At 38.6% G+C, this 12734-nt stretch overlaps 1 protein-coding gene across 1 annotated transcript; it reads left to right on the top strand.

The window, feature by feature from the left end:
• Nucleotides 1–5788: 5788 nt before the first annotated feature.
• LOC307251508 (perforin-1-like) lies at nucleotides 5789–7746 on the top strand (the record flags this gene model as incomplete). Its single annotated transcript, XM_080028876.1, has 2 exons — nucleotides 5789–6324; nucleotides 6561–7746. 2 exons carry the CDS (start codon nucleotides 5789–5791, stop codon nucleotides 7744–7746), a joined length of 1722 nt encoding a protein of 573 aa, XP_079885002.1.
• Between the last annotated feature and the right edge of the window lie 4988 nt (nucleotides 7747–12734).

Genomic DNA, 12734 nt, shown 5'->3' with positions numbered 1-12734 from the left:
CCTTACTCATTGTCTATCTACAATCTTATCACATTATTCTCCTAATTCTTCTTATATTACTGTACTATGGACCATCCATTTTTATTTATTATTAGGGGGCCAAGCCCGAGTAGGGCTGGGACCGCGTTTTGCAGAGCAACGCGGTTCCCAAGCCCTGCGGGGCAGGGAACCCTATTGATCTTGTAGGGATTATTCCTATTCTTCCTATTATTTTTCTCCGCGTAAAACTGGTGCTGCAGCCCAAACCGTAAAGGGTAGGGACATGCCACTTGCATGACTAGATCCAGGTCCGTGCCTGGTACGCAGACAAAAAAATTCAGACATGCCGGCCACTAGGTGGCGCTACAACAAAGGAAAAGGCGTTTTGGGCTGTAACTTCCGCACCGAAAGTCCGACAGTCAAAAACTTTATATCCACAGATGCCCACAAGTCAGCTGCATCTTATGAGATAGGCCACGCCCATTTGCGTATATATACATTTTTTGCTACATCGCAAAAACTGTGTCAGTCACCAAAACATACTCCTCCTACAGTTTTCGCCCGATTCGGACGAAACCAAAAGCATTATGCCCTCCTAACTCCCACGAGCAAGAGTTGGTCAATTAGTTTTTCTACAACCATCGGAAGACCAAACGGTAGCGCTTTAAAAATTTGCAAAAATCTGTAAAAAAAAAAAAAAAGAGGGATTTTCTTGAAACTCAAGGGAGACTATCATGGGGCATACTTGAGTCTATCTAAAAAATATGGGCAAGAAATTCCTTTGTGGGCCGGACTTATTAAAAAAAAGAGTTTTTCAATTTTTTTGCCTGTTTTCGCTATTTCCTAAGTCTTTCGGCGGGAAAATGGGAAAATTCAAAAAAGTGTCTTTACAATGGAGAGGTTCACAATTTCATTTTGCTCATAACTCCCCAACCAAACATCGCACATTCAAAAACTTGACATCCACTTGTTTGGTACATTGAGCTGCATCTGTCTATCTAACGCAGTTTTGCAAATGTCATCCCTAGGGGGCGCCAAAACCACAAAAAGCAAAGAAAACGCGTTTGGGGCTATAACTTCCACACCGAACATCCCACATTCAAAAACTTTACATCCCCGGATTCCGTGAAGCGAGGGGCCGGCGCCGCGGACAACGACGCCAGATCCCGAGTCACGTGGGAGGCTTGGCCCCCGTTCACAACTGCTTGCAGTTCTAGTTATTATTATTATTAATATTAATATTGTTATTATTATTATAGCTGGCATAATTAGACCCAACTCACAGGGCTGCAGACCAGCACCAGTCAACAGGTTTAAGTGTATCGGGAAGCTGCTTTCAAATATTATGCTGCCATAGCCTGGAATACATTTCTTCAAGATATTAGATCAGCCCAAACTGTTGCTATCTTTAATACTAAACAGAAGACCTTTATGTCTCTCTCACACACACACACACAGTTCGGTTATGTTGCCCTTTACATTATCTGTTTGTGCTCTCTTACAGCGTATTGTGTTTGACTTTACATTTCTGCTAGCTAGAGCATGCACTTTATCAAGGACATTTCCTCTATCTGAATTTCAAGATCAGAAATTCAAATCTGATAGTCAGGTCAAGGGCACCATCTTCTGGACAAACAGGGAGCTCATACTGTACATTAACACATGACTTACAACCTACCATACCAGTGTGTATAATTCACTAATGATTAGTAAAGATTACAAGCTAGAGATTAATGATAATAAAGCAAATAATTAAAAAGACAGAAAATAGCTTACTGTTAATGTTACTTACTTTAAAAGTACGGCAGCCAAGCTTTTATTTTAGTCCCAGGTTGATCCTCCTGGCTGTCAAGTTTGAAAATGTAATCAGTTATAATAACAGATACTGAGATGTGTCATTGCTGCTATTCTTAACTTTGGGGAAGAGTAGGATAATGGGAAAGCCATGATACATACAGTTGCTGCTTAATTACCGAAGAAGGTGCTAACATGTTCAGCTCATTGTTTTGGTTTTACAGCCCATAACCATAACACACGTTGTTTGGTTCAGTTAATTGTTAAACACTTGTTAATAACCTACTACAAAAACAGGTCATTTCTAGCTACATGTGTTTATGGTTGTAGCTTGTGGACCAACCAGGAACCGGCACTCAAAGCTGCCTCTGTCAGTTGCCGTACCCAGATGGATATTACATATTCCATGACAACCTATGTTCAGCTGTGCAACAAATTAGAACGGCAACACATTTCTATCCGTTACCAAAACAGCCCTCTGTGATCACACATATAGGGCGTGTATGAACATGTGAGGGCGAGGCGTAAAATGTTGGTGTGAACTCCTTCTTTTGCTGCTTCCTTTCCTCTTACATTGGGTTTCTTCTAAACACACAGTAACTTTATATTTAACAAATAAACATTTTGATTTAATGTTTAGGTTCATGATATAGATTAAACATTCTCATTTTAATAAAATGTTGTATTAAAATGTTTCTCAAACATAGATTGAATTTCTACAGGTGAAACTCGAAATATTAGAATATCGTGCAAAAGTTAATTTATTTCAGTAATTCAACCTAAATGGTGAAACTAATATATTATATAGACTCATTACATTCAAAGTGAGATATTTCAAGCCTTTATTTGTTATAATTGTGATTATTATGGCTTACAGCTTATGAAAACCCCAAATTCCAAATCTCAGAAAATTAGAATAGTACATAAAATCAATAAAAAAAGGATTTTAAATACAGAAATGTCAGCCCTCTAGAAAGTATAATCATGCATGTGTACTAAGTACTTGGTTTGGGTCCCTTTTGCACAAACGATTGCCTAAATGCGGCGTGGCATGGATGCTATCAGCCTGTGCCCACAGTACCATAAACCACTGGTAACTGGTTGACTGACCATGGCATTACTGTGCATGAATGGCCAGACAACTCTCCTGACCTGAACTCCATAGAGAAACTATGGACTATTGTCAAGAGGAAGATGATACACACCAGACCCAACAATACAGACGAGCTGAAGGCCACTATCAAAGCAACCTGGGCTTCTATAACACCTCAGCAGTGCCACAGACTGATAGCATCCATGCCATGCCACATTGGGCAAGAATTCATGCAAAAGGGGCCCAAACCAAGTACTTAGTACATATGCATGATTATACTTTCTAGAGGGCCGACATTTCTGTATTTAAAATCCTTTTTTTATTGATTTTATGTAATATTCTAATTTTCTGAGATTTTGAATTTGGGGTTTTCATAAGCTGTAAGCCATAATAATCACAATCATAACAAATAAAGGCTTCACATATCTCACTTTGCATGTAATGAGTCTGTATAAGATATTATTTTCAACTTTAAAGTTGAATTACTGAAATAAATTAACTTCTGCACGATATTCTAATTTTTCGAGTTTCACCTGTATATTACTCAATGAGAATTCCTAGTTGCACGTCAAATATAAAACATTGTGACATGCTGCAAAAATCAAGCTGATGTGGGTGGACCTGGAAATGTTTGCAACACAATTGGGGCTAATTTCCAAATTAGATAATTTTACTTCTTTGCTGCATGTTAGTATTTTGCATACAAACATTAAGCAAATTGTGATTTCCACTCTTGGCAACAACCATTTCTATACTTTAATTTTTATTATTTTAAAGACTTTATTTTGGGATTTTTTTTTAAAGAACACACACACACACAACTGAAAAAGTCAACAAAAAAAATAAAAAATAAAATAAAAAAACAACTAACATGGCGTACTCTACTTTACAGGTTTCTAAGGACTTCCAATTCAACTATAGGTAAATGTTAAGCAGAAAATAAAAACAACAAGGTGAACAAGGTGTCATGCAGGTCCCTTCAGTACTGTTATATGGTCAAGGAAAGGCTGCCATATCTGTTTAAATTTTTCTGCTTTCCCTGAAATCTCATTACGAAATTTCTCCATATATAGAGAGAACTCTGTGAGCCCAGATGTCAAAGCAGGGGGGCTATCTCTTTATTCCGACCCTTAATAATCTTTTTTTTTTACGATCACCATCCCATACTGGATCGACAAAGCTTTCGTATGACTTAAAGTCTCTAGTTGTTGTGACAAGCCTAGAATGTCTGTTTCTGGGTTAGGATGGAGGATGTGGCTGTAGTCCTCTGAAAAACAACCAAACATGCTTGACCAAATATTGTGGAGTCTGGCACAGAACCAAAACATATGAGCCAGGCAAGGTTCCATCAGAGTGTTTGCACCTAATGCAAAGGGGTGACGAGGAGGGATAGCATGAATGTAATTTGACACGTGAATAATGGAGCCGATGGTGTGGATAGATCCCTCAGCTGAGCAAATGAAGAGAATACATTATCAGCATACAAGTCCTTAATAGTAACAAGACCTCAGCTATTCCAGACTGAGAAAACAGTATCTATTCGCAAAGCGGGAAATGCATGGTTGTGGCAAACTAAATACTTATTAAGTTATGACCTTGAAAAAGCAGGTCACCACTTTAATTGAAGGGCCACACACCTTATGAAGTCATGAAAAATACATGCTTAGTTCATCATGATTTCAACACTTGCTCTTAACCATGAAGAAGACATGATCATCAATAAAATCTCAAAGATCAGGATGATTGACATACAGTAGCTAAGATGCATTAATAATGTATTGTTCCTGTGGTAGATCATGAATAAGATACCATGTATCCTAGTGAATTACTGATAGTTCATGATGTACAGCATGAATTAATTCATGCATTTCCATGCATTAGTTCAGGCATGAATTCATGACGATTGATGTACCATTAATATAAAGTGTTACCATCTCCCCTAAGCAAGAGTTCTTTGTGCAATACCCAATGTATAGTATTATTGTTGTCTGTGATTAAACAAAATACTGTGAGGATGCTTCACGAAAGTTAAAGTGATGGCTGCAGAGGCTGATGTTCATATCTGTAATTACAATTTTGTAATTTTCTGTCCAATTTTTGAGAAAGGATACATTTTAATTTGAACACAAATTGAAGGTTGGATGTTTCTTCTTCTTGTTCTCCATAAAGAAATGTATGTGAGCAGTTTCGTAGAAAAAGTGAACTGCGAATGGACAGACGTGCCAAAGCAATACAGAACAACTGTAATGTTAGGCTTCCCTTTTTTGGGGCCTGTAGTTTCATCGCTCACTATTTATATGTAGAGTCAATAAAGATGGTCAAATATAAAAGTTGTTAGAATTAAACAAATGACGTAGGCGATGAAGACACCTCCTACTAGTCATGAATACATGAAGGTAGGTTTCATGAGCCACTGCACAGAGCTGGCTGTTGACAGTCAAAGTAAGGTAAGATGCCTGATAACTTCTTCCTGTGATACTAATAGTTTTTGTTGACCGATTTCTCGCTTCAAATTCATTGTATTCAAAATCTCAATGTTCGGATGCTAATAATTTATTATTATGGAAGTATTATGTAATAATTTGTCAGGTAGTACATTCAAAATGTGGATAACACTTTCCCGTAAGGGTGTATTAATTACAGTTAGTTAATGGTTAGTAAATGCGTAGTTAATGCTAGTTAATTAACTAACACATTAACACAATTAATGGTTAGTTAATGCTTGGTTCAGCATATTTAACTCAGCAGTTATTAATGGTAAGTAAATGCTTGGTTAATGCTTATGAAGTATTCACTAACAGTTTTCTAATTGACACTTATTGTAAAGTGTTACCAAATTACCATTGTTCCCATTTGCATCTTTTAACAGACTCTTTATCCATGTCATTTGATCTTTTCTGCTTGTTTAACCCTTTCATACAGATGGCAAAGCTGTGGCATCTCATGCTCCTGTGTTGGACATGGAGTCCTCTGTGTCTGTCATCCAGAGTGAGCTTCATAGGTTCACCTCAGGAGTGTGAAAAGGCTCACTTTGTCCCTGGTTACAATCTGGGTGGAGAAGGCTTCAACATCGTCACAATGGAGCGGAAAGGTGCCTATGTCGTCGACACTGAAACATGGAAGCTCGGCAACGGTACTTGCAGGCTGTACAGAAACGACTACTTGAATAAAGTGAGCCAGAAGGTCCCAGCTGCCGTGGTGGACTGGAGGATCCTCCCCAAATGCAGTTTGAAGGTCTCCAACATAGTTTATGACTCTGTTGAAACTCTCGTCAATGATTCCACATCGTCTGTCTCCAATGACTGGAAGATTGGCCTCGACATTCCCACGGCTTCTTCTGTCACTCTTGGGGTTGGCTTTGGAGGTTCCCACTCCAAAGGATCCAACTTCGCCATGCAAAAGTCAAAACAGGACCGATACGCCTTCATCAGCCATTCTGTCCACTGTAGCTACTACCGGTGAGTGTGTGGACTGATACTTGTCTTTGTGTTTGAATTGATTCGTTCAGTTGATTAAGCAACATTTCATTCATTTCAGTGATGCATTTCTAATCCAGCACTGCAGTTATTTCAGAAGTGGGCTGTTAAATACATATGAAGATGTACTGTACATGACAACATTGACAATTATAATGAAAATTAATGATTATTTGCTATCGGCTTCAATTTACATGTTTGATCCCTGTGTTTCACAGCTACAGATTGACAACAGCACCTCCACTGAGTCATGAATTCAAGTCAGCTGTCAACTCCCTTCCTCCGTATTCATGCACTACCAAACCATTATATCGCAGTTTGATCGACACATATGGTACACATTACATCACACAAGTGTCTCTGGGAGGGGAAATGAAGGCAATCACTTCCATTAAGACCTGCGAGGCAACCATGAACGGCCTGTTAGCAACAGAAGTCAGTGACTGTTTGTCAGTGGAGGCCTCTGCTAGCTTTGCCAGTACTGCCAGCGTCAAGGCCATGTACAAACACTGTCAGGAAAAGAAGAAGAAGTTAGGCTCTCATCAAAGTTTCAGCAGCACGTTTAATGAACGCAACACAGAGGTCATTGGAGGAAACATCAACGGCGCTGATCTCCTCTTTGAAGGGCAGTCAGACCCCTCTATCTATAGCAACTGGCTTAACTCACTGAAAAGCATACCTGATGTGGTCCGATACAACATAAAGCCTCTGCACACCATACTGCCAAGTAATCACCCTGCCAGGGCCGGACTGAAGAAAGAGGTGGAGACGTACATCAAGAACAATGCAGTGTTGAGAAAATGCTCAGAAACCTGTAAGATTGGGCACAGAGGCAAAAGGGATCCTTGTGCTTGTGAGTGTAACAGCAATCAGAATATCAAGTCAAACTGCTGTCCTGCTGGGAAAGGTCTTGCTACATTAAAGGTCTTCAAGCTTTATGCAAAGGCTCTGTATGGTGATAAGTGGACTGAGACAGATGGTTCAGTAGAGGTCAGATATGGTAACAGGATAGGGCGCACTGACATTATAACAGATGATGACAATCCCAGGTGGCCAGAGACATTCAACTTTGGCCCCATCACCCTCAACATGAGAAATAGACTGACGTTCAGTGTTTATGATGAGGATACTTACTGGAACAGTGATCTGCTTGGTGAGTGTTCATTTGTTCTGCGTAGAGGGGTGGTGAGAGATAGCTGCATGCTCAATCATGGTACCTTCTTCTTTTCGTATGAAGTCCAATGTACACCTAGTCTTGGTGGTCGGTATTGTGAAGAGTACATACCGACCCCCCTGAGTCCCTCTCTGTCCAAAGTCTTCCACACCAGAAACGGGTTGCTTGTTGGAGACACTGATGTGCCGTGTGCTAAATCAGTCAGACAGTCAGGTTCAGGTCAGCTGTAAAGGTGAGACGCAATGAGTGAGGGTCATCTAACCTTAAAAAACATTGCCAGAAGCTGATCTCCCTTTTACAGAGTTGCTTTTCTTTCTTTCTCTTCTTTTTTTTTTTACTTTTATTTGCAGCCATTATGTCCTTTTTTCTCTATGTCTCAAATTTCATAACACATATGCTTATAAAACCTCCCTAATCCATGTTGTTGTTTTTTGTGACATGCACTTAATAAAATGTGCCAATAAAAGATTTATAGAAACAAAACCATGATGCTTTGATTGAATGTTGAACAAATGCTGTTTAATGAAACCAGGTTTTATTTATGTTTTGGTTTACATGTAATACTCATAACTGATGCATGGTGAGATTGCCGTTACACACAATAATTTGAATAGGGACAAGAAGCATACTGTACTGTAACACAATTCTTTCTCAAAATGTTCTTTAAAAAACATTACAGAGGTAAGTGGAGGACCAGTGGCTGATTAAGGAAGAGGGACATGCTCAAGACAGCAATGCATGTGATGAAATCTAATGGTCACACACACAAGAAGATTTTCTGCCGGATTTGGTTTTCAAAAATTAAAAAAATTGGGTTTATTACCATTATCCTTTGTGTTGTTGTTTTTGCTAAACATTTTGAGAGAAAAAGTAAGACAATAGTTTTTTTTTATTGATTTTATGTTAAAATACACATCAATATTCAAAACCTGTGTGAATGCCTGTTTTTATGCGTGCCTACACAATCAGACAAAACTGCATCTAAAAGGATTTCACACGGGTCAATGTGGAAAGGCAGTTGTCAAAACAGTTAACACTTCATCGAACAATATGTACTTTAAACATATTGCTATATTTGCAATTAATTCGTTTTTGGTTCTTTAGAGGCCTTCTGCCAAAACATCGAGCAGGATAGTAGAGCATTTATGTGGGCCTGGTAACAATTTTGGTAACTTACTTCAAAAACATGTTGCAGTGAATGCAGGACACTCCAGAGTAGGTGGGTTAATTTGTCATGTGTCAATCTCTGTGTTCAAGGAATATAAGCTAGTAAGAATCTTTAAATGTTCTACTCTGGTAAAGAGTGAGACTTAAGGGTAAGGCAAATGGCAGCTAGCGTTATGTGCTCAGCAAAGCCATAGCATTTTCCCATCTTTATACATTTGGTGTTTTTTCTATTTGAGAGCATGATTTATTGATTTCACTTTCAGATGTTTGAAATTATTTCCCTCAACCTCTGTCCTCACACTCAACTTACACCTGCTAGTGCTCAAATTCACTAGACTTAGTGACATTAGCTCTATTTTAGAAGAACTCCTCAATCTGTAAAGGGAAGGTCATATTTCAATCTGTATCAGGTGCCATCAATGAGATCAACTTCCCATGACAGATTGGGTGGATTTCATTACCATGGCACTCAGGCCGTGACAGATGGCCGAGAGGTGAAGCACTCTGGACCACCTGGGTAATGTTAAGAGTATACTGTGATGATAACATTTCATCTGAGATCAAGAGAGGAAGAGGTGGACAGTTGAAATATGGGGTCCACATTCAAACTGCCTACCAGGGATATGTGCTTGAAAAAACAACACATTTTGGATACACAATGAAGAGCATGTGCAAACAGAGCAATCTACCCACCACCCTGTATTCTCATGAAATGCTGTTCCTCTTTTTTGAGGTGATAAACTACTGTGGAAACGGGTGCTACTGAGTCAACAGCTTTACTTTCCCACCACCATGGTGTTTAAAGCTGTCTGTAGGGCATTGGTATGAATGCTACGTCCAGTTGAACTGCGCATCCAACACAGTTGCTCAGCACATGAACAGCAGTGGACACTCTGATATACTATATATATATATATATATACTGTATATATATATATATATATATATTTTCTCTATAAATGTATATAGGCTATACTGTATATACTGTTTATGTTTTTATTAGTGTATACATTGCAAAAAGTACAAATAAAAAGATAAAAACAAAGCCAAAACAAAAACACTTTGATGATAGAACATTTGAGCTCCTCTGTATTAGGCTACCTGTACAGAAGGCACTTTTCATTTTCTATCATAAGAGACGTTTCTGCAATATTTCTATGCACAAAATACTGTACATCATAGAGCGTTGTTATAAATGGTTTTGTTACTAATGGCTCAGACGAGGTGATTGCTAAAGGCCAACGTTCATGCTTTCTTGTAATTTCCGACTTGTGCTACTGGAACACAGCCAACTCAAGATGTGAGGTCCCTCCCAGTTCTGGCCTCCTTCTTCCAATGTAAACGGAACCCAGCATAAGTCAGTGCTGTAATGATTGCTACAATTTCAATGGAATTTTTTAACAAAGACTCACGTTTTCTTTTCTTGGTTGTATTCTGTCATGTGTTGAGTGTTTACCACAAACAACTGTAAATCCAAATTCCCTTGAGAGAAAATAAAGGAAATCAACTGATCGGATGCTGATTTGTTGAGTGCTGTAGATGGTTTGAGTGAAGTGTTCTTCTGGCTCTGGTTGTGGTTCTGCTCTACCCTTCAGGCAAAACAAGCTGAAACTGTCTCCCTTCTCATTTGACAACATCTGTGAATGTGTATGAGTTGCTCAGATGGAAATGAGTGTTTGGACATCTGTGTGTGCCAGCAGCAAGCTGTAGGCCTACATCTCTAGCTGCCTGAATGTATATGTATTTATGTATACACGTTCAGACAACAATATGCAGTTGCCTTCTTGAACGCTTTCAGGCATGCATGTATCTGAAGACTTTGAGTATGATGAATGTATGTGTTGTTTATGTGTGTGTGTGTGTGTGTGTGTGTGTGTTTGTGTGTGTGTGTGTTTGTGTGTGTGTGTATGTGTGTATGTGTGTTTGTGTGTGTGTGTTTGTTTGTTTGTGTATGTATTTACACAAGCTTAAAGAGTCTTCTGATGATCAATCACTTTGCCTCTGTGTATAGGCGTATAGGCACACATGCTCTCTGTGTGTTATAAATAGACGGTGGATACATCAATTCCCTCGTGTCACACAATTCCGCTCAAGTTCAAAAACGTCTTTTTCGACAGACGAGAGAAGCTCAGTTCATAAGTCAACATACTTTTATCGTCATCTCAAATTTAAATGAAAGGATTACCTCCATAAACTAAGGGATACAAGAAGTTCTACTTATTGTTTTAACTTAAGATTTTTTTTTAAATCTCCCCCACACACAATTCATAATTAGATCAAAATAATTATTGATAATGAGGATTTGGCAATGGTTTCACCGATAAACATTAAATGTTCATAATAACTCATGACTTTGAAAATGTTTGTTTCGGCACAAGTAAAACAGCAGTTGTAAAAATCTCGTTTCTGCATGGAACTAGTGCCCCTCTGTGGTGACAATATGAACTGCGTCTTTACTGACGTTTCAGAAGAGAATGGATAGAGCTGCAGTAGAGGCTGAACGTGAAGAGAACAGATTCAATGGAGAGAAACCCTGCGCTTGTATGTGCAGATTCCATTTCCCCCAGTAAACCAGACAAAACTCTTCATAATGTAAGTTAACAGCACACAAGCAATATAACTAATGTGTTTAACCTTACTACACCACAGTACAGTATAAAAATACTCCATTCCACTTACATTTACAAGCTGACCATAGGTTTTATATGTTAAACCCTAATCTGCAGTAGTATATTTGTTGAGTATTCCCTTGACTTGTGTCACAAACTACTAATTACATTTACAGAAATGCATTGAAAAAAAAAGTCCAGGTGGCGTGGATGCTTTTCCTACATGTTTGGAACACCTGTTAAACTAGGTGATATCAAGGTGTGCATGTCTTCAGCAGCGCAGCTTACTTCTCATTAACCTTTTGGAACTTGGAGGAGGCTTCCCCGACTACTGCCAGTGGCATTCTGCAACATGTGAACATCTGTGCAACTAGTTTGTCCAACCACACTCTCATATTACAATAATCGTCAACTGAGCAGTGCACTATGCCATCACATACTGTACTTGTGAGGGTGAGGCCAGTGTTGTTGGTGTGAACTCCCACGCCTATTGCTCAAATGTAGACTTACTTCCTTACAAACTAAGAGAAGGTTTTCTATGTACATTTTTCTGTACTAATTCTTAAATTGGTGTTGGTTCACGGACAGACAGACTGACATTGTCATCCATAAGGCCGTGCCACTAACATGGCTAAATGTTTCGGGTCTCAAGACCCATCGAAAGATAACAGAGGGATCATTTTCACACACACACATACAATCTCAATTAAATTGCTTTATTTCACACATTTATTCTACCTTGTTTAATTGAACACATTCATGTCCTACTTTACACTGAATGTAAAATGTAAAGGAATAGTTCAAATATTTTGGAAATACACTTTATATTTTATTTTTTTGTCAACAAAAATATATATTTCTAATCAGGCATGTTTAGGTTGCAGCTTATACTTCCACTTGAGTGTCTGTCAGACTCTCAAGTGGAAGGTTAAAACATTAAAAGCCTATGAATGAATATGGCAATTACATTTTACATTTATTTACTCCTCACATTGAACATGTGAATACCTCCAATTACAGAAGACCTGACTATGTTTCAATATGACTTTGAACATAGCTCTCATCAGTATTTAAAGCCCCATAGTAAATCAGTAAACTACAGGTAACAATGCACAACTTTGTCATATGTACCCATGTGTACAAACTAACTTGTAAACGTATTAAATACGGATAATAATGTGTAAACGGTCCTTTTTTTCTCCTGTAAGTGTTAGTCTTTTTTTTTACTGAGAGAAATACAGTGATAAATCCCACAGGGATGTCAAAAATAGCAGAACTGGATGATATGAGGAAATGCAGAGAACCTATAGAGATAGGTTCTGTAAACAGATGGTTCAAGCTTGATGGACACTAAAGGAAAGGAGGAGAACCACATCACAGTACTGACATCCACCATGGTTATTTCCCCCTCACTTTCTCCCTCGCCTGCAATCAAACAATCA

The sequence above is a fragment of the Ammodytes marinus genome, assembly GCF_949987685.1.
Source record: "Ammodytes marinus genome assembly, chromosome: 6".
Lineage (NCBI taxonomy): Eukaryota > Metazoa > Chordata > Actinopteri > Uranoscopiformes > Ammodytidae > Ammodytes > Ammodytes marinus.
The sequence above is the reverse complement of the archived record's forward strand: the minus strand, read 5'-3'. Positions and strand labels throughout refer to the sequence as shown.